At 50.6% G+C, this 26,543-nt stretch overlaps 1 protein-coding gene across 2 annotated transcripts in view; it reads left to right on the top strand.

Moving 5' to 3' along the window:
* The first annotated feature begins 2,583 nt into the window (after nucleotides 1–2,583).
* Nucleotides 2,584–26,543, top strand: part of NVL (nuclear VCP like) — a 44,194-nt gene continuing 20,234 nt past the window's right edge. Inside the window, exons 1-16 of one of the 2 annotated variants that reach the window (XM_040430573.1) lie at nucleotides 2,584–2,718; nucleotides 3,868–3,945; nucleotides 6,341–6,393; nucleotides 6,947–7,034; nucleotides 7,248–7,305; nucleotides 8,461–8,736; nucleotides 9,023–9,149; nucleotides 10,253–10,320; nucleotides 11,824–11,958; nucleotides 12,270–12,371; nucleotides 13,027–13,144; nucleotides 13,309–13,453; nucleotides 14,126–14,357; nucleotides 24,122–24,340; nucleotides 25,342–25,446; nucleotides 26,005–26,067. In XM_040430573.1, the coding sequence (XP_040286507.1) occupies nucleotides 2,663–2,718; nucleotides 3,868–3,945; nucleotides 6,341–6,393; nucleotides 6,947–7,034; nucleotides 7,248–7,305; nucleotides 8,461–8,736; nucleotides 9,023–9,149; nucleotides 10,253–10,320; nucleotides 11,824–11,958; nucleotides 12,270–12,371; nucleotides 13,027–13,144; nucleotides 13,309–13,453; nucleotides 14,126–14,357; nucleotides 24,122–24,340; nucleotides 25,342–25,446; nucleotides 26,005–26,067 (1,923 nt within the window). In that variant the 5' untranslated portion in view covers nucleotides 2,584–2,662. Of the gene's footprint in view, nucleotides 2,723–3,867; nucleotides 3,946–6,340; nucleotides 6,394–6,946; nucleotides 7,035–7,247; nucleotides 7,306–8,460; nucleotides 8,737–9,022; nucleotides 9,150–10,252; nucleotides 10,321–11,823; nucleotides 11,959–12,269; nucleotides 12,372–13,026; nucleotides 13,145–13,308; nucleotides 13,454–14,125; nucleotides 14,358–24,121; nucleotides 24,341–25,341; nucleotides 25,447–26,004; nucleotides 26,068–26,543 lie in introns of both variants that reach the window. The other variant, XM_040430574.1, reaches the window with a different exon arrangement.

The following is a 26,543-nucleotide window of genomic DNA, read 5'->3' on the forward strand; positions in this document are numbered from 1 at the left end:
GTAGGTCTTCTGAGAGCTCTTTTGTGCGAGGCATCATTCACATCAGGCAATGCTTCTTGTGAAAAGCAAACCCAGAACTGGTGTGTGTTTTTATAGGGCACGGCAGCTGTAACCAACACCTCCAATCTCATCTCACTGATTAGACTCCAGTTGGCTGACACCTCACCCCAATTAGCTCTTGGAGATATCATTAGTCTAGGGGTTCACATACTTTTTCCACCTGCACTGTGAATATTTACATGGTGTGTTCAATAAAAACATGGTAACATTTAATTCTTTGTGTGTTATTAGTTTAAGCAGACTGTGATTGTCTATTGTTGTGACTTAGATGAAGATCAGATCACATTTTATGACCAATTTGTGCAGAAATCCATATCATTCCAAAGGGTTCACATACTTTTTCTTGCAAATGTAGATGTTCTCTTTCCTCATCTTCTCCTTTCAGACCTTCAGACAGACACCAGTTTTCAGACATTTCTCGTCTCTGCAGTTTGACAAACAAATCTTAGTTTACTACTTTTCCATCATCCTCCCATCATCTGGACAAATCACCCTACCACCCCCAATACTGTGCCGCGGTGCTCCCCCAATACTATACTGTAGAAACAGATAAACCCCCTGATAATACTAGTACCATGCAGATAGCGTCCTTCAATAATTATTGGCACACAGTGCCCTAAAATAACTGCGCCCAGCAAATAGTGCCCCTGACACTTATAGTGTAAACATAACGTCCCCCAAAATAATTGTGGTGAGCTGATACTGTGCCAAGGTGCCCCACAGTAATAGCGGTCCAAAAGTCCCACCAATAGGAATAATTCTCTACTAGAGCACACATGGTAGTAATAGTGCTCCTACAGTGCCCCCAACATGTCCCCACTGTGCCCAGAAGTAATAATGCTCCCATAGTGCCCATACTAGTAGTCATGTTCCCCATAGACCCCCAGTAGTAATAATTCTCCTTATGTGCCAGTGCAAAAAATACCCCCTTTTAATGCCCCCAGTTGAGCTAATGTCCCCATAGTGTGCCAGTATAAAATGCCCCATATATAGTGCCCCAGTAGATGCCCTCAGTGTCCCCCATAATTTGCAAGAATATAATACCCTTTCTTAGTGCCCCCCATAGATGAGCCAATCGTACCCACCTATAATGTGCCCCTGTATAAAATACCCCTTCTTTGTGGCCTCAGTAGAAGCCCCCAATAATGTGGCAGTAAGAAGTGCCCCCAAAGTGCCACCAATAATGTGGCAGTAAAAGTGCACCAATAATGTACCAGTAAGAAGTGCCCCCCAATAATGAAAGAGTAAGATGCGCCCCCAAGATGCCCCCCAATCATGTGCCAATAACAAGTACCCCCATAGATGCCCCCATCATGTGCCAGTAGTAGTACCATATAAAAAAATAAACACATTGCAGGAATGGAGGCGGCGAGTTCAGTAAAGTGGCCGCCGCTAAGAGAGTCCGGTATTCCCTGCTGTGTCCAGGCGCCTGCAGGAATCGGACAGCAGCGGAGACCCGGGCACCGCCAGAATCAAGGATAGACAGTTTGCTTTTATTAACCCTTTCATGGCCACCCGGTCTTTTTCTACTGAAACACTGGACACGGAGACACACGGGACGCGCACTTGGCAGTAGTTTCCACGGCAACCGCACAGCGCCCAAGAGTGTAATGTTTTAATCCTATGCGTGAGACCTTTTAGGGGGGGTACATGGTCGCTTTTGTAACTCCGCCGCCTATGTTTCTCCACGCAAAACATCACATTGAACGCAAATCACTGAGTAAAAAAATAAATAAAGAAATCCATGCAGGATCTCTGCGTCCATTAATTAAAGTCGTGCACCACTTAGTACAATCCACGCAGAGCGCTCCCATAAAGTGGAAGAAGGAGCTTAAAGGGAACCTGTCACCGGGATTTTGTGTATAGAGCTGAGGACATGGGCTGCTAGATGGCCGCTAGCACATCCGCAATACCCAGTCCCCATAGCTCTGTGTGCTTTTATTGTGTAAAAAAACCGATTTGATACATATGCAAATTAACCTGAGATGAGTCTTGTCCCTGACTCATCTCACGTACAGGACTCATCTCAGGTTAATTTGCATATGTATCAAATCGGTTTTTTTACACAATAAAAGCACACAGAGCTATGGGGACTGGGTATTGCGGATGTGCTAGCGGCCATCTAGCAACCCATGGCCTCAGCTTTATACCCAAAATACCGGTGACAGGTTCCCTTTAAAGAATCCCATCAGGTCGGGATTTTCAATGCTAAAGTCTCCCTGCGACCCAGGAGGAGAAGGAGCCTCTACAGGAGCAAGCTGACAGTGTCACGTGATGTTACGTCATCACCCCAGCCCGGAACCTTGATAGGACCCTTGTCCAAGTCACGTGTTGTAGAGCTGTCATGTGACTGCCTCTGGCTTCTTTAATTAATTTATTTTTAAATAACGCGCCGGGTCTAGCGGCATCTATAGTATTGAGAACCCCGGCCACTGGGAAAATGTGACGCTATGTGAAATGTGCTCCTCCCTGGACAGGCAGTTGCCTAGACACCTATGTGAAAAGACACCATCTGATTGATAGCCGGCGTGTGACGCAGGCATCGCTGAGGCCAGCTCCGTGTTAGGCCCCCCGGCTCACATGTGAGTTAGGAGCCGTGGACATGAAGATTCGTCCTGTGTCTCCAGGGATAGACAGGAGGCTGAAGCAGCGGCTGTCAGAGGTAATGGAGCCTGTGCGGACCCGAAGGGGGTCCTCTAATCCTCTGCGCTGCTGTGGTAGTCGCCCAGGCTGATGACTGTTTCCCACAGTAGAATGTTATAATAAGGCTGGGAGGAAATGTTAGATAGAACTACAAGTCCCAGCATGCACTTTCACAGTCACAGGTCATCACATGATGAGACCTGATAAATGTCATACCTGTGTCCAGGAGCAGTAGTCAGTGATAACATATTGTGTAAGGCAGTCTGACATGCACTGTCTGCCTTCCTAGCAGAGGCATCCACACTCTTCCTCCACCATGCTTTACACGGCAGCTCTGCTTGTACTTATTAGTTGTTGTGTATAAGCCCAAGCTCGTTAGGAAGTCAGTACACCGAATATTTGTTACACGTCGCTGAACCACAAGTGAGAGGATCGTCTATGAGCATACAAACAGGGGGGAACTGAGCTGTCAGCCTAAAACAGTTAAACTGGTACCCCCTTTTGGTGGGCAACCAATTGCTATTGATAGCTGCAAAGGTCCAGGATCCACATGGAGGCCTCTATTATGTGCTGGTAATGGAGGCTGCCCTGGAGTTCATGTTTCTTCTTCCAGAGCTGAACTAACCCTCAGAGCAGCGCTCCACTACCTTTTATTAGTAGGCTAGCCCCTCTGCCTCCGTCCTGCTGGGCCCCTCTGCCTCCGTCCTGCTGGGCCCCTCTGCCTCCGTCCTGCTGGGCCCCTCTGCCTCCGTCCTGCTGGGCCCCTCTGCCTCCGTCCTGCTGGGCCCCTGTGCCTCCGTCCTGCTGGGCCCCTCTGCCTCCGTCCTGCTGGGCCCCTCTGCCTCCGTCCTGCTGGGCTGCTCCGTCCTGCTGGGCCCCTCTGCCTCCGTCCTGCTGGGCCCCTCTGCCTCCGTCCTGCTGGGCCCCTGTGCCTCCGTCCTGCTGGGCCCCTGTGCCTCCGTCCTGCTGGGCCCCTGTGCCTCCGTCCTGCTGGGCCCCTCTGCCTCCTTCCTGCTGGGCCCCTCTGCCTCCTTCCTGCTGGGCCCCTCTGCCTCCGTCCTGCTGGGCCCCTCTGCCTCCGTCCTGCTGGGCCCCTCTGCCTCCGTCCTGCTGGGCCCCTCTGCCTCCGTCCTGTCTGGCCTCAGTTTTTCCTTTTTCTTTTTTGCAGTATCTGAGCAGTAACAGATGTGGCGGGTACGTGGACCTTGCTGCCGTTGCTGCCGACCTGCAGAAAACCTACAGGTAACATACGTGGTCATTATCCAATTATGCAGGGATCAATAACCTCCTGCACTGCAGCTGTTCTGAAACTACAACTCCCACAATCCTCCTTTCACTTCTGTGAAAGTTACAAAAACAGCAGAGGAAGTGTGCATGCTGGGAGTTGTAGTTTCGCAGCAGCTGGAGCTCCCTGCTGTGTGCCATGCTATGCCTTTAAAGGGTGGCTCCGGTGATGGTGATTGCCTCCCGCCAGAAGCCGACGATGTAGATGCCGCCCGGTGAGCGGGCACTCTGGTCGTCAAGGTAACCATATAGCTACTGTAGAATGTGATCACTCCCAGCCAGTCGTGGGCTCTGATAGGGATCATGTGATGCAGCCGGACTCCTGTTTCTGCGCTGTGGAGTGCGCGTCACGTGATCCTTTTGAGAGCTGCTGACTGGCTGAGAGGGATCATGTGATGCCACAGAAACCGTAGTAATGACTTGTAGGGGTCTACAGTGCTGCACAGAGCGTCAACCAATCAGAGCTCAGCTTTTATTTTTCCAGTACCATTTGAGAAATGAAAGCTGAGCTCTGATTGGTTGATATGGGCAGTAAGGAAAGCACAGACTTGCTGTTTTTTACAGTTTTGCTAAATGCGGCCCTTAGCGCTGTGAGAGGCGATCTCCGGCAGTCCCATAGAGTTGAATAGAGCCTCCGCCCCGCATGTCCGCACTACATTCAATTGGAAGGACACACGACCTCCATTCTCGCAATCTCCAGGGGCCCCAGAGGTTGGGCTCTTTTTGCCCTGTGCTGTGGATAGGAGATAAGTGTTTGTCCTGGCACATCTTAAAATTTTATAGTGACCACCACACTCCCATAGACTTAAAGGGGTTGTCTCATCTCACCGTTACTAAGGCGAAATGAGACTGGGTGTATATGCCGTTAAAAAAAGTCTAAACTCAGTTTACGCTCATATTTATTTTGAGCAAAAATTAAAGGAAAAAAACCCCCCAAAATAACAGCAAAATAAATTCTCTTCATGGGTATTTGCAACTACCTTGGTAGCAAGTAGCTAACACTCTGTAACGCAGGCAAGGTGATAATGCTGGATGATAGTGTGAACGCAGCCTTAGTCTGTCTGCAGAAGTAATCGTGGACACAGAGAGGTTTGCTGGCCAAACAAGACAGACATACAGACGCACACACAGACAAACTAATGACATAGTCACCCCCTAACAGAGCCACAGTCGGGGATCGGTAGAGTGCTCTGTTTGCCGTGCATGAGAGCCACAGCAAGCTGTGAGTTAGCCATTTCCGCAAGCCCCATAGAAATGAATGGAGCGATGGCCGCACTTGCGTGGTGCTCTTCCCATTCATTTCAACGGGACTTCCGGAAATAGCCGAGTGCTCCGGTACTCCCATAGAAATGAATGGAGGGCAGCTGTGCGGCCTCCTTCACTTTGTGGGCTTAGTTCTAATTATAGATGCGGCTCCCAGAGGTGGGATAGTACCCGCGCCTATTAGACTCTGGGGGCATATCCTAGCGACATGCCCCCAATGTCCAAGATGGGATTACCCCGGTGGAAGCGTCTGTCATATGCCACTGTGCAAGAAAACCGTGGGATACGTCCCCCGTAGGCTTCCACCCTTTCAGTGGCAGCCTATGGATGTGTTTAGCAAACGTACCCCATACACCGAACAGGCAGTGCGAATAGATTTTTATGATTGCATTTAACTTATTTTTGGCTAAAAATCATATTTTCAATTGGCCTTTATTAAAAATATTGAGCTGTTCAGTCACAAAGGGTCAACTGTTTTTCTAACTGTGTGACTGGTACTTTCACTTTGTGCCGGTCATCTAATAAGCGTTATCTCTAAACTACTGAGAGGTCCTAAACACTTACTTAAAAGCCACATTCTTATCTGTAAGGTAAGGATTGAGCTTTAATGAGTGTTGATAATCTGAGAGAGCAGAGATAAGGAGTCCCTCTGCTCCCCAGGTGACAGAAATGACAAAAAATCCACAGGCAGCTAGTTGAGCATCTCAGCTCTGTACGCAGAAAAGGATTCCATATTGTTAATAAAGACCAATTGGAAAAATGATTTTTTAGCTACAAATAAGTACAATGCAATAATTTTAAAAAATTGCCCCCAAAGGTGTATATAACCTTTAAAGAAAGTGTGATATTGAGCACAGCTTGAGTGCTCTACAGAAAAGATGTATGTCAGGAGCTTTACAAAACCCGGAGGTGCACTTTAAGGTGACGTACCTGCCTAATACAGGATCAAAGGGGGCGGGTATTGTGTTCTGGGTGTCCCTATGTCATGCTCCACCCCCTCAGATCCTATACTAGGCATAACGCAGTGGATTTGGTTTTGTCCGGAGTGCTCCTTTAAGTGCTTTACCTTGTCCCTGTGTTTTCTCTTCAGTGCAGAATACGGCAGAAGAAAACGAAACGCCTTTAGAATCCAAGTGGAGAAAGGTGAGCGCCTCCCATGACCTCACGGGGGCAGTATACGGTATATACTGCGTAGAGGCCGGATGTAGTCTCGTAATCCTTACTGTTCCGGAGGGAAGAACCATTATTATATTTTATGTTTTGTTTTTTTTAACCTGGTCAGACAACCCAAGGACTATGGTCGGCAGATCCTGGGCTGTCTGCCCATGCAAGGTCTGGTGCCCCCTCCGTCACCTCAACGCTCATCGTGGCATTTCAAAGGGTTACGCCCTCGTAATCAGCATGGCGGGCATCTAATGCAGTATTCTAATCTATAAGATATAAGTATCTAAAGGATCAGGAGAGCAGGGGTCTCATACCCTGACACCCCTCTAAATCCAGAGGTGGGGGGGGGGGGGGTTAGAGAAATGGTGAGGCCTCCACTGAGGTCTAGGGTGACGGACACAGTCAAGCACTTGCTTCCTCTATATCTTGCACGCCATGTATATAGCGGTGCCCCATAGTGTGTGGCAGTGAGTTGCAGTCCTGTGTTATGGACTACGTGATCAGTGACTGGCGGTTTTCTGTTCTGCTCTAGTGTTTAAGGTTATCTGCGATGAGAATGAAGACATTGGGGTTCTGGAAGGAGCACATTTGGCAAAGCGGGCACGCAGAGGAGCGGAGGGGTAAGCAAGCATTGATAACTAACAGCCTGGAACTGGACGGCGGAGGTTGTCCAACTACAGAGCAAAAAGCAGAGGGCAGCCATTATGTAGATGTTATTACGTTGGTGGTCTGAAGCCTGTGGCCCTCTCCGCGTGCTCTAAAAGCCGCAGGTGGTGACCACCATATGGGTTCAGATGCAGTACAACCACGTCATGTCCATTTTCTTCGTCCAGGGATCCGGAAGGTCCTTCTGATGACTCCACAGACACAGATGATTACACAGACCAGCCGGTAAGTGCGGCTTATAAAGATGAGTAGGATGGCATAGCGGCAGCATATCCCACAGCACGGTACAATCAGGGGAATAACACCCAACTGACAAGGAATGATAAAACATGACAGAGGTCCCTGCCCATAAGAGCTGACACTCTACAGGAGAGAGGTATCTGCCCATAAGAGCTGACACTGTACAGGAGAGAGGTATCTGCCCATAAGAGCTGACACTGTACAGGAGAGAGGTATCTGCCCATAAGAGCTGACACTCTACAGGAGAGAGGTCCCTGCCCATAAGAGCTGACACTCTACAGGAGAGAGGTCCCTGCCCATAAGAGCTGGCACTCTACAGGAGAGAGGTCCCTGCCCATAAGAGCTGGCACTCTACAGGAGAGAGGTCCCTGCCCATAAGAGCTGGCACTCTACAGGAGAGAGGTCCCTGCCCATAAGAGCTGGCACTCTACAGGAGAGAGGTCCCTGCCCATAAGAGCTGGCACTCTACAGGAGAGAGGTCCCTGCCCATAAGAGCTGGCACTCTACAGGAGAGAGGTCCCTGCCCATAAGAGCTGGCACTCTACAGGAGAGAGGTCCCTGCCCATAAGAGCTGGCACTCTACAGGAGAGAGGTCCCTGCCCATAAGAGCTGGCACTCTACAGGAGAGAGGTCCCTGCCCATAAGAGCTGGCACTCTACAGGAGAGAGGTCCCTGCCCATAAGAGCTGGCACTCTACAGGAGAGAGGTCCCTGCCCATAAGAGCTGGCACTCTACAGGAGAGAGGTCCCTGCCCATAAGAGCTGGCACTCTACAGGAGAGAGGTCCCTGCCCATAAGAGCTGGCACTCTACAGGAGAGAGGTCCCTGCCCATAAGAGCTGGCACTCTACAGGAGAGAGGTCCCTTCCCATAAGAGCTGACACTCTACAGGAGAGAGGTCCCTGCCCATAAGAGCTGGCACTCTACAGGAGAGAGGTCCCTTCCCATAAGAGCTGGCACTCTACAGGAGAGAGGTCCCTGCCCATAAGAGCTGGCACTCTACAGGAGAGAGGTCCCTGCCCATAAGAGCTGACACTCTACAGGAGAGAGGTCCCTGCCCATAAGAGCTGACACTCTACAGGAGAGAGGTCCCTGCCCATAAGAGCTGACACTCTACAGGAGATCTTTGTCTTTATTTGTAGTCCACGAATCACATGAACAGCTCTCTACTGTCGTTGTACCGGAAAGGAAATCCTGAATCCAGCTTGGACACCCCCACCAAAAATGATGTTCCGGACACCAGCACCCCGGTTCGACTCAAACACCCCCGAGCAGCGTCAACGGGAAACTCCCTGGAAACTAGAACCTCAGGAGCTGGATGGTTCATTGACAAGACGCCCAGAAAAGCCACGGAGAAGAACATCTTGATAGATCTGTGTGAGGATGGAGAAGGGGGACCGAAAACTGAAGAACCAGAGGTACCGCACCCAGGTGTATCCCCGCCAGTGCTGAGGGGTGGGCAGTAGATGAAATGGAGCACTGCCTAGAATATTACTTACAGATCTTTGCTATATCTTGCACTAATCTTGTCTTATACTCCAGTCACATCCAAAGCTGCATTCCAAAATGTTTCTTTGGCTCCAATACTGCATTCCATCCCATGCTCTTCTGCCCTCTGCTGGTCGAGTCTGGGAAGAGCATGCTCTGCTATGTCTAAGTTTAACAGATATCAAGCTTTAAGAATTCTTTTCTGTTCCACAATAGAAATCAGTGGAGACATCTCTCTTGGACACTGAGAAGAAAAAGTCAAGATTAAAGAAATCCCGGAGAGAGAAGATGGACGCCCAGGGTGTCGACGAAGACATAAAATCTGCTCTGATGAAGAAGATAGGTGAGTGTTCTGCTGCGTCGATCAGTACAGGATAAGTAATATACACAGTGACTCCACCAGCAGAATAGTGAGTGCAGCTCTGGAGTATAATACAGGATGTAACTCTGGATCAGTACAGGATAAGTAATGTATGTACACAGTGACTGCACCAGCAGAATAGTGAGTGCAGCTCTGGAGTATAATACAGGATGTAACTCAGGATCAGTACAGGATAAGTAATGTATGTACACAGTGACTGCACCAGCAGAATAGTGAATGCAGCTCTGGAGTATAATACAGGATGTAACTCAGGATCAGTACAGGATAAGTAATGTATGTACACAGTGACTGCACCAGCAGAATAGTGAGTGCAGCTCTGGGGTATAATACAGGCTGTAGCTCCGGATCAGTACAGGATAAGTAATATACACAGTGACTCCACCAGCAGAATAGTGAGTGCAGCTCTGGAGTATAATACAGGATATATCTGCGGTATTCCATCGTGGAGAAAATGCTCCTGAGGCGGTAGCTGCATAGATTCTACTATTAGGGCGAATATAATCTGATCTGCAACTTATCAAAACATTAGTCCTAAAGAATGTGACTACAAAGAGAAAGGAAAAAAGAAACAATACAGAGACCCATAAGGAGGTGGGGAGGGGGAGGGGGTTACATCGTTCTCTTGGGCTCATCTCAAACCCCCCGGACAGTTAACCCAGAAGGGACAGATTGAGCAAAATGTCTAATCTGAACATAGACTTAATTGGCTGAGGAAGCGATATTTATTCTGGAGAGATGAGATAATACCGTAGGTTCCTGTTGTACTTGTATTATTTCTTTCGTTTTTTTAATGGCAATTTTTTATCTAAACTGTGTGAACACTTTTTTTCCTGGAATTTTCTTGTCCCTGGAGATATCAAAACTCCAGAGACTCGAGATCGCCACCTAGTGAGCAAAAATGGCAGTAGCAAAAAAAAAGCACGTGTGCCCTGTTTCATATTCCCCATAGACCTTCAGCTAACGTCTGGAGCTGGGTTTTATACCGCACAATATGCCACTAAACAGTTGTGTGAACTCGTCGTAAGGAATGTTCCAGCAGTTCTCCTCTTTCTGTGTTTTTACAGAAGCCATTAAGCTGCAGAAGTCGTCTGTGCGCTTTGAAGATGTCGGAGGAAATGATGAGACCCTGACTGTAAGTACGACCCCTACAGATCCCTCACTGCGGGCGATGAGGACCTCTTGTGATGTAGATGCTGGTTTTCTATGCAATATATACACAACACACATGTGCGCCACTCCTGCAGAACATCATACCACACACCTCAGCTGCTGCAGAACCTCATCATCATACCACACACCTCAGCTGCTGCAGAACCTCATCATCATACCGCACACCTCAGCTGCTGCGGAACCTCATACCGCACACCTCAGCTGCTGCGGAACCTCATACCGCACACCTCAGCTGCTGCGGAACCTCATACCGCACACCTCAGCTGCTGCGGAACCTCATACCGCACACCTCAGCTGCTGCGGAACCTCATACCGCACACCTCAGCTGCTGCGGAACCTCATACCGCACACCTCAGCTGCTGCGGAACCTCATACCGCACACCTCAGCTGCTGCGGAACCTCATACCGCACACCTCAGCTGCTGCGGAACCTCATACCGCACACCTCAGCTGCTGCGGAACCTCATACCGCACACCTCAGCTGCTGCGGAACCTCATACCGCACACCTCAGCTGCTGCGGAACCTCATACCGCACACCTCAGCTGCTGCGGAACCTCATACCGCACACCTCAGCTGCTGCGGAACCTCATACCGCACACCTCAGCTGCTGCGGAACCTCATACCGCACACCTCAGCTGCTGCGGAACCTCATACCGCACACCTCAGCTGCTGCGGAACCTCATACCGCACACCTCAGCTGCTGCGGAACCTCATACCGCACACCTCAGCTGCTGCGGAACCTCATACCGCACACCTCAGCTGCTGCGGAACCTCATACCGCACACCTCAGCTGCTGCGGAACCTCATACCGCACACCTCAGCTGCTGCGGAACCTCATACCGCACACCTCAGCTGCTGCGGAACCTCATACCGCACACCTCAGCTGCTGCGGAACCTCATACCGCACACCTCAGCTGCTGCGGAACCTCATACCGCACACCTCAGCTGCTGCGGAACCTCATACCGCACACCTCAGCTGCTGCGGAACCTCATACCGCACACCTCAGCTGCTGCGGAACCTCATACCGCACACCTCAGCTGCTGCGGAACCTCATACCGCACACCTCAGCTGCTGCGGAACCTCATACCGCACACCTCAGCTGCTGCGGAACCTCATACCGCACACCTCAGCTGCTGCGGAACCTCATACCGCACACCTCAGCTGCTGCGGAACCTCATACCGCACACCTCAGCTGCTGCGGAACCTCATACCGCACACCTCAGCTGCTGCGGAACCTCATACCGCACACCTCAGCTGCTGCGGAACCTCATACCGCACACCTCAGCTGCTGCGGAACCTCATACCGCACACCTCAGCTGCTGCGGAACCTCATACCGCACACCTCAGCTGCTGCGGAACCTCATACCGCACACCTCAGCTGCTGCGGAACCTCTCAACATGCACCCAAGCTGCTGCAGAGCAGTGCGTTAATTGATCACCATTTGTGTAATTTTTTTTTTACAGGAAGTCTGTAAACTATTGATTCACATGCGTCACCCTGAAGTCTATCAGCACCTGGGGGTGGTGCCTCCCCGTGGCTTCCTGTTACATGGGCCTCCAGGGTCCGGGAAGACGTTACTGGCACAGGCGATTGCTGGGGTGAGCGACTTTCATATAAATGGTTGCTCTCCCCTTAATTGATGAAATTCACCCCTCTCGACAATGAGTGGACTCTACCGACGTCACCCTGTAATGATCCTGAGATGACTGTGCTGACCTTGTCCTAGTCTACACAGCAAAGCTGACTAGTGCACTGCAGAAAACCGGAAATGTCAGCCTTTTGTGTGCTCTACTGGCCAGCGTAAAATGTGGAATATTTCATAGATAACAAGCGAATTGAAGTAATTTTCTGATGACGCAGTGTAATATTTCATCATTCACAATATAATGCGCTCTTCATCTCTTCTAAGGAGTTGGATATACCGATGCTGAAGGTTGCTGCCACAGAGATGGTGTCAGGAGTCTCGGGAGAATCTGAGCAGAAACTGAGGAATCTTTTTGAACAAGCTGTGGTGAGGTCCTTACTTTACTCCTCTGCGCTGCTGTGGGCTGCCTATTTCTGAGGTGCCCTTAAAGGGATTGTCTCATCATGGACAATGGGGGCATATCGCTAGGATATGCCCCCATTGTCTTATAGGTGCGGGTCCCACCGCCGGGACCCGCAGCTATATTAAGAATGGAGCCCCGAAAGTGTTGGAGGGCGCACTGTACATGCGCAGCCGCCCACTGGCTCGGCTATTTATGTCGGGCCCATAGGGGGTGAATGGGAGCGGTGGCCAGTTATACATGGTGCGCTCCCATTCACTTCTATGGGGAGCGTGCTTGCTGGTGGCCGGAGTCCTCCAGCCACCACCTTGCAGGGCTCCGATCCCAAGATAAGTGTGGGTCCCAGCGGTGGGACCCCCGCCTATAAGACAATGGGGGCATATTCTAGCAATATGCCCCCATTGTCTATGATGAGACAACCCCTTTAAGAGATTGTGTCCAATTTTTGCACATTGGGGTTAGAAAATGGTAAAATAACTAATAAGATGTTCCTCACTGGTGATGATGTCGGCTTGGGACACATTAACCAATAGTCCCAGTGCATTTAGTGGTAAATCCATCAGGACGACCTCTCTCGTTACATTGGGATTTTGATCTGAAGTTTGACGCTTGTTGTTTCAGAGCAGCGCTCCCTGCATCCTTTTCATTGACGAGATTGATGCCATCACTCCCAAGAGAGAAGTCGCCTCCAAGGACATGGAGCGCAGGATTGTGGCTCAGCTACTTACCTGCATGGACGGTTTGTTATAGTCTTCATTATAATCAGCGGGTGGGCAGCGGGAATCTAGGGTTGATCCTGGACTCCTCTTCACCCATTCCTTGTAGCCTTTCCTGGGCCTTCTTCCAGAAGTCCACATTTACATAGCGGCTCATGCAGGAACCTTCTTTGCTTTCTCCCTCCAGATTTGAACAACCTGTCCATCACCGCTCAGGTTCTCGTCATCGGAGCCACCAACAGACCGGATTCCCTGGATCCTGCTCTCAGGCGAGCCGGAAGGTTTGACCGGGAGATCTGCTTGGGGATCCCTGACGAAGGAGCGAGACTAAAGTGAGCATTGCCCTAAAGGAAAATAATTCTATAGGTTAATCTCTGTGACATCAGGTGATTATTTTTTTTTCCATTGGTGTCATTAATAAAGGCTATGGAGACTTTCAGGGCAAATTGACTATTATTGTATTTTACTCATTTTGGATTAAAAATCATTTTTTCAGTTGGTCTTTATTAAAAATGTTCAGTTGTTTTTGAGAAGCAAGGGTTAAAAAAATCAGTCTGTTTGCAGAGTATCACTACTCAGTCCTGTCAGCTGACAGCTCATGTGAAGCCTTATCTCTGATCTCCTGACCTCATATTCTCATCAGTTTGATAAGAGTTTAGCTATAATGAGTGTCTATGAGGTCAGGAGATCAGAGATAAGGCTTCACATGAGCTGTCAGCTGACGAAGCTCGGGAGCGACAGTCTGCAAATAGACAGATTTTTCAACCCCTGTATGTCAAAAATGGCTGAACATTTTAAAGACCAACTGAAACATTATTGAAAGGAGTACAGTGCAATCATAAAAAAATTGCCCCGAAGGTGTCCATAAGCCTTTTAAACAAGGGGAAGGGATTTGACGATGACATGCTTGGTTCCTGTCCCGTGAAATTTGGCGTTAATGTATTTGGATGTAACGCGAGGGTCAGACCTGGCACTGATGTCTCTTGCTGTCATCGCTCTCTCAGGATCCTGAAGACTTTGTGTCGGAAGCTCCGGCTCCCAGAATCCTTTGACTTCCAGCATCTGGCTCATCTGACGCCGGGATACGTCGGGGCAGACCTGATGGCGCTCTGCAGAGAGGCGGCAATGTGTGCCGTGAACAGAGCGCTGATCCAGCTGCCGCATCGGCCATCGTCGGAGGCTGAAGTAGAAGATCCTGCAGCCACGTTACCAGTCCACGAAGTAAAACCAGCTCTGGTAGGTGAAATGACCCCCATCCTATGTAATAAATACAGGAGAATGTAACTCTGAGGGCTGCTAACACTCAATTTCCCACTTGCAACATAGGGTGAATATGCCCGCCCACCCATACAGTAATCCAGTTACATATTGGGGGTGGCCATGAGTCCGTTGCAAGCAGGAGATACAGGCTCCCATATCTGTGAGACTCACGTTGAACAAAATGGTAGACGCCTTGACAGGGGTATTCCAGCTTTTAGAGAATGATGTCCTGTCCTCGTGGATCTGGCGCCAGAAACAGTGGATGTGGCTGGAAGCAGAAGGACCCACCAACTGTGGCCGTGCCGGTGTACTCGGCTCCCATTCAAGTTAATGCTATCCATTACTCAACGGATGGAGCCTTCTGCTTCCGGCACCAGCGGCTGCCCCTAACACATGATTGGTGTGGGGGTGGTAGGTGTTGAACCCTCACCGATCGCATATTGAAGACTAAGCTGGAATACCCCTTTAAGGGCTGATCTAGGTGGAATCCTATACATTAACTGATCTATATCATAGGCTGTGTACAGATGGGATGGGAGCCCCATGTAATGTACACTGCTGTATAGGAGAGATCAGAGCCCCAAAATCTACTCTGCTTTAAAGGGGTTATCCAACCCCTATAATGCCCGCGCCCCTCATACTGGTCATACTTACACCGCTCCCAGGCACCCGCGTCTCTTCTGATGCCGACACGGCTGCCGCTGCAGCCAATAGCCGGCCGAGACTGGAACAAGCCTCGCTAGCATCGTGGGTGACGCTCATCCCCGCCGTGGCCTGCTATTGGCTGACCCGACCACCTGCACGCCAGAGGCGCAACAGGGAGATGCAGCGGTGGCCGTGCCAGCATCAGAAGCGATACAGGTACGCGGGAGCAGGGTACATTTGATCAGTATGAGGGGTTCGGGCATTAGGGGGGACATTATAGGGATTGGATAACCCCTTTAAATTAAATATTGCTTGCAGATGTTACGGGTAGACAGCTGTCTCCTTCTGCTTGTATTATACAGCTTTTTCCCCCCCAAAAACCAACTTTCTGAGCTTAGAGATGATGGCCTGGTGTAGGTCGTAACCCTGTGGCTGCACTACTGAAAGCTTCAGATGACAACGTGTTCTGTTCTGTACAGTGCTGCATGGATGTGTGGATCCAACTCGCCATCCGCATCAGACTCTACATGTAGCTGCCACCTTTCAAGGCAGGGACGATGTAGATGATTTCCAGAAATTAGGAGGAGGCTTGTTGTCCTGGCCAGACGTGGCATTAAAGTGTCCCTAATGTTACACCTAGATTTTATTAAAACCTATTGAAAATATGCTGAAAAGAATATTTGTGATTTAACTTAAATTTCTCATCTGTATCATTGGGGGACACAGGACCGTGGGTGTAGCTGTTGCCACTAGGAGGCGACACTAAGCACAGTGTAATCTCCTCCCTCTTCAGCTATACCCTTCCTACAGGGACCAAGCTAATCAGTTTTAGCTTAGTGTCTGTAGGAGGCAGGTCTGCTGGTTTTTGGTTTTCTTCCCCCCCCCCCCCCTTTTTTTTTTTTTCTTGCAGAAGGTTTTAGACAGTCCTTAAAACTGCCTGCACTCCCACCTGTGAGACCAGGGGGTCCTCCAAGCCCCCTGCTCCGTCCCGTTCTCTAGAAGCAAAGGAGGACCAGAGGTTCCGGTAAAAACCTCTGTATCCCGCCAGCGTTCGGCTCACCACAGTCGTACACCGCAAGTCCCCTCTGTTCCGGTGTAGCGTCCCTCCCCAAGGGGCTGCACACCGAAGGTGGTGATCTGGCTGGAGCCAGGGGAGCAGAAGACGCCGGACAGGTGAGTATAAAAAAAAATAGTGGATTTAACCCCAAAGTGTTCCCCTCCTTCCAGTACCCTCCCCCTTCCACCTCAAGTTACCTGGTTCCCACAAAGCTGGGCCCCTCCAGGAGGTGGTTACTGTTGGGGGGCGGAAGGACTTGGCCCCGGCTCGGCGTCACAAGGTGGTGTCCGTTTTCCAAATGCTCGGTAATAGTCTGTCTTTATCCAACACGGCGGCTGACTTATCGGTACATGGTGCTGGACACAGATCAGGCTAAGTTGTTCTTGCCACCGGAGAAGCTATCCGCTCTCAGTCTTCGGGTTCTTACCTTGTTGCGGCCATGTCCTATTCCCATTCGTCGCTGTATGCGGGCTCTGGGTCACATGGTCTCTGCCTTCGAAGCAGTTCCCTATGCTCAGTCCATACCAGAAAGCTGCAGCGAGCCATTCTGTCCAGCTGGGATCGCTCCTCAGCCTCCCTGGATCGGGCCATGCGTCTTTCTCGCTGGTATCATTGCGGGACACAGGACCGTGGGTATAGCTTGCTGCTGCCACTAGGAGGCGACACTAGGCTGAAAAGTGATAACTCCTCCCCTGCCGGCTATATCCCCTCCAGCCTGGAGAGAGCATATCAGTTTTTAGCTTAGTGTCGTAGGAGGCAGACCTCCCTGCTTTTGCAGGGCAGCTTACTTTTATTATTTTATCTTTTTTTAGGTTTGGGGAAACAGAGTCGCCTAGCCACTCTGTCTACCCCGGGAGCAAGGCCGGTGTCGGAATCCCTCACCGCTCGCCCTCCCCAAGAAACAAAAGTGGACCAGGGCAGCACAGCTCCCCTGCTTCCCGCCAGCCAAAGGGGTCACCTGAATCCGGCGAGACCCTCCGCCATTCCAGTCCCCTGCCACTTCGGGTGCCAGCGGCTGAAGAGGTGACCCTGCTGGTACTCTGAGAAAGGGCGAAGAGAAGAGGATGAAGATGGGGTGAGTAGTCCTCATTGGGTAAGTACCTCAGCCCCCCCCCCCCTTCCCCTTGGTCACCTCTGTCACCTCATAAGATGGAGGACTTTTTTCTTCATGAGGGCCCCACATTACCTCAGGCCCCAATGTAGTAGCCGGCACGTTATACGGCCTGCGGGGGGGAACACCCGCGGCCGGTATTCAGCCACGGCGCTTGAGAGCGCCGCTCCGGTCACTCCACTTCCCGGCCGGCTATTCACTCGGCCGGCGCCAAAAATTTAGGCCCCGGCTTCTCTCCGGGCCTACCGGAACTTAGCCCGTACAGTTTTTTTGCGGCCGCAGGATGGGTTCCCGCAGCAGGTGGACACATCTGCCCACTGATCTGGAGGGGGTATCGGCGGTTACCTTTAAGTCCCTCTGTGGTAGCCGGCCGGCAGTACCGCCCGGTCGGCTGTGCGCCGAACTTTATGTCTCGGCTTTGCGGCCTACTTTCATTCCGATTATGGAGGGGGCGGGTTCGTCCTTTAGGCGCGAATCCTCCCCGACTAGCTGTCCCCCCTCCCCCAGGTGCCCGCTGAGCTCCGCTCCGGTCCTCTGAGCAGGGTTAACCCTTCCTGCACAGCCACCTTTTTTCAGGCCCCTGTTTACCCTACGTTTCTTTCTGCAGGCACAATGTGCCTTAATATTGCGGTATACAGCCCTTCCTGACCTCTCCATATGAGGTTAGGTCCTCACCAAAAAAAATAAAAAATAAAAATTATGCGCAACAAATCCTGCCCTCCTCAGACCACAAAATCCATTCTCCAACTGCGCAAATCCAGTGGGGTACATCTGAGGGGTTCCCATTCTGCCCTCCGGGCCGTTTGGTTGATTATGCTCCAACTGCGCAAATCCAGTGGAGTACATCTGAGGGATTCCTATTCCGCCCTCTGGGCCGTTGGGTTGATAATTCTCCAACTGCGTAAATCCAGTGGAGTACATCCGAAGAGTCCCCAATCCGCCTTCCGGGCCGTTTGGTTGATAATGCTCCAACTGCAAAGTCCAGTGGGGTACATCTGGAGGATCCCAATCCGCCCTCTGAGGCCGGTTGGTTAATAATACTACAACTGCGCAAATCCAGTTGAGGACAACTGTAACTTCCTATCCACCCTCCGGGGGCGTCTGTTTGAGTTTCTCCTCCTGCGCAACTCAGCGGAGGACCTCTGGAAGTTCCCAACCCACCCTCCTGGGTCGTTTGGTTAATAGAGCACCATCTGCGCAATCAGTAAGCAGACCTTTAGTTCCATTCCACCTCCGGGTAGTTTGGTTCTTATATCAACACCACCACAGCCTACAACAGCCATGGGCTAGAGGCTGAGAGGTGGAACTCCGCACGAGCGAGCCGAAGCAGGACAGTTATTCGGACTCTGACATGAATCCGGATTAATTTTCTGGTTCTGGTGTATGCATTAACCCCTTCCTTAGGCACTACTTACACTTCTACTAGATACAGTGCTTAATTTGGGTATTACCTCCTTCCTGAGGTGGACTGACCTCACTAGCATTGGCCTCAATGCCAGCCATAGGTGCCCTCGTTCTGTGAGTGGCAGAATTGCAGTTCCACTGGGCTCAGTATCGTCAGTATGCATTAACCTCTTGTATAGGTGGCATTATGGCATTCTCACTGCTGTCGCAGTGTTTACGTACGCATTACACCCTTTCTGGGGTGGGATGATGGCACTTCCCACAGAGTACAGAACTCGTCATATGCAAGTTCCTGCTAGGTGCGTTACCCCCTTCGATGGGTGATGTATTCGCACTACCTCGGGTTACAGTACTTACTGGATATGTTACTCCCTATCATAGGTAAAGCGTTTGCACTGCCACTGGGCGCAGTGCTTGCCGTAGATTTTTCCCCCTCCATTGGGTGGGTAATTACACTTCTGTAGATTGCGGTTCTGACTATCGCGCTACCCCCTTCCATAACCGGGGGATTGCGCTTCCGTTGGTTACTATTCCATCTCCCATTTGCCATCACATACTTCCTATGGCATTACCCTCTACAAACGATCCAGTAACGGGGGGATCACTATGCATCTTTGCATGCTGTATTTCAGCTACTCCACGAATCTAGAGGCCTTGGGTTCCTTCACAGGTGGTCCGTGGCAACAGTCGGTACCGCTGGTGCCTGATATTCTCATCTAGTGGCATATGGATACTGCCACTGGATAATATGGATACTCCAATACTGTATCCCTCTTTTCTTCATGCACTTATTGGAGACACAAAAATGTCGGCCTTTGTGCTCTCAGGGGTGTCACCCAGCCTTAGGTGTCCTAGAGACTCCGCATCCCCATGAGCACTCCACCGTTCGGGTCAGTCACACTGCACAGAGTTCGGTGGTCAAGATCCAGCAAGCAGAATATTCCACCGACTCCGGATGCTTCGTCCACCACTCATCCTTATCTAGGTGAGGGCGTTATGCTGGCAATCTGCAGTGGCTACTACAACGGCTTCTCCTTCGCAGGGTAGTCTTCACGCTAGGGCTAGAGGCTCCTAGTCGCTGTAGCGAGACAGCCCCCCTCAGGTAGGGGTTCCACCCTGGTACTAATTCGGCAGTTGCTCCTTTTCAGGTGGAGGGTTTAAGGTTAGCTCTACTAACTGGGCCAGCTTGATACCAGAAATTCTACTGGATGTCCTCAGGCCTTCCCCTCATGTCCACGCTGGCGGAGCATGCGGTAACCTCTACCGCACGAGGGGTGTTTGAGTCACCATTACATGCTAAGGTTCCTTCTGCACAGTTCTTTCGTCAGGCAACGGATTCCTCTAACACGAGAATCAGTGACCTCTACGGTGTGGCCTATTCCTCAGCTGGAGTATGGCGTGAGCATTACTCTTGGGACTTCCCTTGTAGGGCCTCCCCTTCAAGCGGAGTATCGCATCACCACTAGACGCTGTAGAGCTCCAGTCTCACATGGGAATGGGCTTTAGTTCTGGCCTCTTTCTGGTTTACTACCAATAAGGGTCCGTGGCTCTGACAACTGTTGTCCTTCTGCCACATCTAATCCATATCCATATGTTTAAGAAAGGCTCTTGATGTGAGCCGAAACGCGTCGCAGAGTATTGTTTGTGACCAATAAAGACATAATCTTTTGTTGAAGACTACAGTGAGTGGCACCTACTTTTCGAGTGCGTTCTACTGGGTAGATCAGTCCCTACGGCACTCGTCAACACTAGATTGCCGTTCTAAGCGGGACCTGGATTCTAGTAGTCATACCGTAACGCCATTGGTGCTACCTCTCTTCAGATGTCGGTGATATCTACGTCACCTCAAGCCAATGGTGGTTGTTCTTTCACTGCTCATTCCGGGGGTGGACTGAGAGCCTTCCCAAGACGGGTGGAGCGTAGTCTAACTTCACCCGGCAAGAGTTTTTCTCTCATCTTTGTTCCACTCATCTGCCCTTCCAGGCAGCGTTGCCGCTTTGTTGAAATATAGTCACTGACGGGGCTTCCCATCGCTAGCGGTGCTCACATTGGCTTTACTTTACCTTTCCCGTGTGGTATTGATACTTTGGCCTGCAGTGGGGCACGCCTGGCTCAGGCGTTTGTTTCTTAGTGATTATCAGGCAGCTTCTCTCACTAGAAATCTCACCACAAGCCTCTATGGCTATAAGGGCGTTGGTCTATCAATATTCCGCTCCCTAGGGGGCGTTCTCTGGACCAGAGGTGAATCCTACGGACTTGGCCTTTTAGTTCTACTTCCACAGCTGCGGCCAGGAGCCAGCTGTTTGGTGGCGTTATTTTTTATTTATTTTTTTCTCTGAGTTGATACGCCTTTCCTGTACGTATTTTTTTCTTTAAGTATGAACATAGGGCAGTGTTCCGTCCAGGATCCTCTTTTTTCGCAGTAGGTGGTCGCCTTTCCACACCTCACACATGGGTTTCTCTTCTTCTCCCTCGTAGTACACGAACCAAGCTCTCCATCAGCCATGTGATTTGGCCTCTGAGCTTGCTTGTCCTTGACTAGCGCTTACAGCCCTACGGACTTCTACCAATTCTTATCCTGGGGTCCTTGTCAAGGCTGACGGCCTCCAAAGGCTGTTTTCCAGATGGATCCGTTCAACAGTTGCTCGGGCATTTGCCCTCGGGTAGGCAACGCCCAGCTGAGTCTTGGCCCACCCGACCAGCGGTCGGCGCTTCTCGGGTCCATCTCCTTCATGCAGTAGCTTCCAGTGTGGAAGGCAGTATCCTGGTCTTCCGGGCACACGTTCATCAAGTCTTACTGGGTGCCTTCCTAGGCACCGGCGGATACTGTTCCAGGCAGCAAATTCTTGCAGGCGGCAGTGAGTTACGCATCCTCGAGGGCGTTTGTTTCTCCATGGGCATGTGATTTTTCCCTCCCCGTGGACTGCTTTAGGACGTCCCACGGTCCTGTGTCCCCCAATGATACCAGCGAGAAAACGAGATTTTTGTGAAACTCACCTGTAAAATCTCTTTCTCGCGGGGTTCATTGGGGGACACAGCTCCCACCCAGTAATTTCTGTTTGCTGTGATTGTTGGCGGTTGTGGAGCCAGTATGGCCCCAGTTCTGGTTTGATCCGACTGGCGTTGGTCAGTTGTTGGTTGTTTACCGTATGGTTATTTTCTCCTACTCCTATGGCTTGGGCACAAACTGATATGCTCTCTCCAGGCTGGAGGGGGTATAGCCTGCAGGGGAGGAGTTATCACTTTTCAGCCTAGTGTCGCCTCCTAGTGGCAGCAGCAAGCTATACCCACGGTCCTGTGTCCCCCAATGAACCCCGCGAGAAAGAGATTTTACAGGTGAGTTTCACAAAAATCTTGTTTTCTGCCCCGATCCGCAGGGCCCTCAGATGGTGTATGGTCTCTCCGATGTTGACGTTGGGTCGCTTGTTCCTTCCTCTCCAGTGGACGGTGTTAACAACGGACACAAGCCTCAGGGGTTGGGGGGGGGAGTGTTGGGGAATCTCTCTGTTCAAGGAGTATGGTCACGCGAGGAGCGCTCCCTTCCATTCAATGTTCTGGAGTTGAGAGCAATTCGTCTCTCTCTGCAGCATTGGGTTGATCATCTCAGGGGTCGTCCGGTTCGGGTTCAGTCCGACAACTCCACTGCGGTGGAGTATCTCAATCACCAGGGCGGCACCCGGAGCCTGACAGCCATGGCGTAGACTACATTGATTCTCAGCTGGGAGGAGAAACCTGTTTCGGCGCTGTCGGCAGTTCACATTCCCGGCGTCAACAATGGACTTCCTCAACCAGAAGAGTCTCTATCCCGGCGAGTGGGCTCTTCACCCGCAGGTCTTTCAAGCCATCTGCGAGAGGTGGAGTCGACCAGACGTGGATCTCATGGCCTCCCGCTTCAACAACAAGGTCAAGGACTTCGTTGCACGGTCCAGAGACCCCAGATGCGCTGGTGATCCCGTGGAGTCCGTTCACGTTTCCTTACGTGTCCCCGCCTTTTCCTCTAATTCCGTGTCTCCTCCGGAAGATCAGGTCCTAAGGTCTGCCCGTCATTCTCATGGCCCCCGATTTGGCCGCACCGGGTGTTCCACGCGTCTCTAGTCACCCTTCTCGCCGACGAACCCTGGCGTCTTCCTCTTCGGGAGGACCTCCTGTCGCAGGGGCCGATCTTCCACCCGAATTTAGGGTCGCTACATTTAACGGCATGGCTGTTGAAGCCGCCGTACTAAAGGCTCGGGGTTTCCCAGAGGCGGTGGTCCGTTTGAGCCCTTGCAGCAGGTGTCGCTTTGCTTCCTGTCCTACAAGGTGGCGTTTTTGGTGACTATCACCTCTATACGTAGGGTTTCGGAACTCGCGGCTCCGTCTTGTCGGTCGCCTTTTCTGGTCCTCCATCAGGATAAGGAAGTCCTTTTGTCCAGTTCAGGCCTTCCTTCCGAAGGTGGTGTCTGCATTTTATCTACATTAGGAGATTATTCTCCCTTCATTTTGTCCGGACCCGGCTCATCCTCGGGAGCAGTTGCTCCAAACTCTGGATTTGGTACGGGCCGTTCGCGTCTATCGGTCACAGACGGCGTCTTTTCAGCGGACGGATTCCCTGTTTGATTCTGTTTATGGGCCGTTTCGGGCCTGTGTGGTTCTGGGTTTGTACATTGTTTGGTTTTCCTAGTTTGTCTGGCTTCTCCTACTGCTTTTGCACAAACTGATTAGCTTAGTCCCTGTAGGAAGGGTATAGCTGAAGGGAGGAGCTCGCACCTTTGTACTTAGTGTCGCCTCCTAGCGGCAGCAGCTATACCCATGGTCAAGGCCTGTGTCCCCCAATGAACGGAAGAGTAAGTACAAAAATCTATTTTTTTCCTAGAGAAATAAGTGCCTGACCTGCGCTCGCTCCTCCTGCTTATGCTAGCAGATCAGCGCTGGTTTAGATTGGAGGAGCGATGCTCCGGCCTGTGCAGCCTCGAGGAAATCCGTACTCCCATGCACAGCGGTGTACGGATTCTAGATTACAATCGGCATCTGAACTGCAGGTGCACATTTTTCTAGGCAATTTTTTTTTAAATGAAGGTAAATTACAAATATTCTTTTTATCACATTTATGAGGTTTTATTAGAGTTTAGTTGTAGGTTCAGATACACTTCAAGCATGAGACCTTTTATAAAAACTGTCGCTGACACTGCTCATTCGCCTGCCAGGTTTGCCGTGTACACCATATTGTTATGACGGATGTAACCGGGGCGGCTAATGGAGGCCTCAGAGCCCATGTACCTCCCTATAATCCAACATGTGAAGTGGTAGTCCAGCATTAGGAAAACATGGCAGCGTTTTTCTTCTTAAAATTACACCTCTTCTGACCACAGGTTGTGTGCGGTATTGCAGTTCAGCCCCAGTCACTCCAGTGGAGCTGAGCTTTAATACCAGACACGGACCGGTACGGTGCCGTTTCTGGACGAAAGCAGCCATGTTTTTCTAGCCCTTTCTGAGAAATGTTAGGGATATCTGAAAATCGTCCTGTTTTTTTCCTCCTTTCTACAGAGCGAGCTGCAGCGGTTGCTCGAGGTGTTGATGGAGCAGGCGCCATTTCCAGAGCAGCAGCTGCAGGGTCTGTGCATTGAGATGGCCGATTTCCTGAGCGCTCTCCCGTCGGTGCAGCCGTCAGCCAAGAGAGAAGGCTTTGCCACGGTCCCTGATGTCACCTGGGCCGACATAGGGGCGCTGGATGAGATCCGGGAGGAGCTGACCATGGCCATACTGGTGAGCACAAAATGCGTTTCCACATTAACCTGTCACATTGATGTCACTGGGCTGCACTTTGGACATTGCACTCTGCTCACATGGAAAGCCATAATATTGGCTACACTTCGGAAAACCGTCAACCAACTTCCTAGACCTAGAGGAACCTTCATAGGGCGGGTTAAGATGCAGGCCCGAATCTTGTTTCCTCTGTTAGAAATGACGCCATCATTTGCTCCGGTTCTCTGCGTTGCCATTCACGTCATTCTGCCAATCCCGGTGGTGTTTACTTCCGCCATAGCATGGTCACATTCTCCACTGAAGCCAGTCATTGGCTGCAGCAGAGCATGTCACCATGCTGCAGCGGATGTAAACACCGACAAGCCTGGAAGATAGACATGCGGGTGGCAGCGCGGAGGATCGGAGCGGCGGGGAGCAGGTAAGTGTAATCCTTTCAGTAGGGCAGACAGACTAGGGGCACTTGCTAAATAATAATTTTCCGTGGAGAACCCCTTTAAAGGGGTGGTCTGGGCTTTTACTATTGATGACCTATCCTCAGGATAGTTCATCAATATCAGATCGGCGGGGTTCCGACTTTAGACGTAGACAGCAGCAGCGGACAGGAAGCGAGAAGGGAGACTGCACAGCGCAGTCTCCTCATACAGCTGATCGGCAGGGGTGCCAGGTGTCAGACCCCCGCCGATCTGATATTCATGACCTATCCTGAGGATAGACCATCAATCGTAAAAGCCCGGAGAACCCATTTTTATAGTTAGTGGAGCTCCATTTTTCTGATACAGAGCTCCAAATCACTAGCATAGGTATGGATTTCAAAGATAACATGCCAATTACCTCCAACTACCACTAGAGGGAGCTTAAGAGCTTGCTGCATTCTGAATGAGCTGCAATAAGCTCCCTCTAGTGGTGGCTGCAGGTAGTTATCATGTTATATCTTTAAATCAACGTCCGTGCATGTGAAAGCCTCCAGTAACTTTGCTGTTATTTTACTTCTCTCTTTCCAGGCACCAGTGAGGAATCCAGAGCAATTTAAGGCTCTCGGACTCATGGCTCCTGCAGGAGTCTTACTTGCCGGACCCCCGGGCTGTGGCAAAACCTTACTCGCCAAGGTATAAGAAACTGTCCAGTTATATGTATGTGTGGGTTTTAATAATTTTTATTTTCCTTCTGCACTTAAGGATTTGAAGACTTGCCACCATTTTTTCACTGCACCAAACATCTAAAGTAAAAAAAACAAAAAAAAACAATGCAACTTTGCAACAGATTTGAATCCAAATGTTCTACCATTCTTGTGTATGCAGCTCCTCTGCAATCCCATGCATCTCCGTGTTTGCAGAATGCCTGCAAACCCTCTGTAGTCTGCCCCTGCAGCCGTGCATGGCTCCCATGTGTCCAGTGCATTTGGACAGATGGAAGAGAGTAACACATGCAGGATCAGACTACACAGGGTTTGTTTGTAGTCTGTAACCATGGAGAGCCATACCTATGTATTGGCTTATTTGCCTGTGTTTGTTAGTGGCATCTACAGCTGCACATGGCGGCACGCTGTTAGTCACAACTGTAGTAGCTCGTGACGAGCACCTTGGCGTTGCGCCCGTCTGCACCACGTGTAGCAGGAAAAGGGCAAGCAAGTCATCTAGTCTAAACACGGTTATCTTGTATTTCAGGCCGTAGCCAACGAATCCGGACTCAACTTTATCTCGGTGAAGGGGCCTGAACTTCTGAACATGGTGAGTGAGGTGGAGACCGGCACCATGTGATAAGATATGACTTACTCATGTTTTCTAATGTGTAGGACATTTTATATATCTTCTGTGTATTTTCCTGTCAAGTATCGAAATCCGAAGGCAACTTTGTCATAGAAGTAGCATTAAAGGGGTATTCCGGTTGTTACAAGTTATCCCCTATCCACATAATGGGGACTAACTATTAGATCGGTGGGAGTCCTATTGCTGAGACCCCCACGATCATGAGAATAGAGCGGCAGGTCGGGCATGCACACTGCTGCCATTCTTCTCTATGGGAGTCCGGAGACAACAGAGTAGAGCGCTCGGCTATAGAAAACTCCCATAGAGGTGAACTGAGCAGCAGTGCGCATACCCGACCAGCTACTCAGTTCATTTTGGAGGGCCCTGAGCGGTATGGGGTCAACGTTCCCAGCAGTAGAACCCCTACTGATCTAATAGTTATCTCCAAGAAAAGGTGA

This window comes from Bufo bufo, chromosome 4 (assembly GCF_905171765.1).
Source record: "Bufo bufo chromosome 4, aBufBuf1.1, whole genome shotgun sequence".
In the NCBI taxonomy this organism is placed as follows: Eukaryota; Metazoa; Chordata; class Amphibia; order Anura; family Bufonidae; genus Bufo; species Bufo bufo.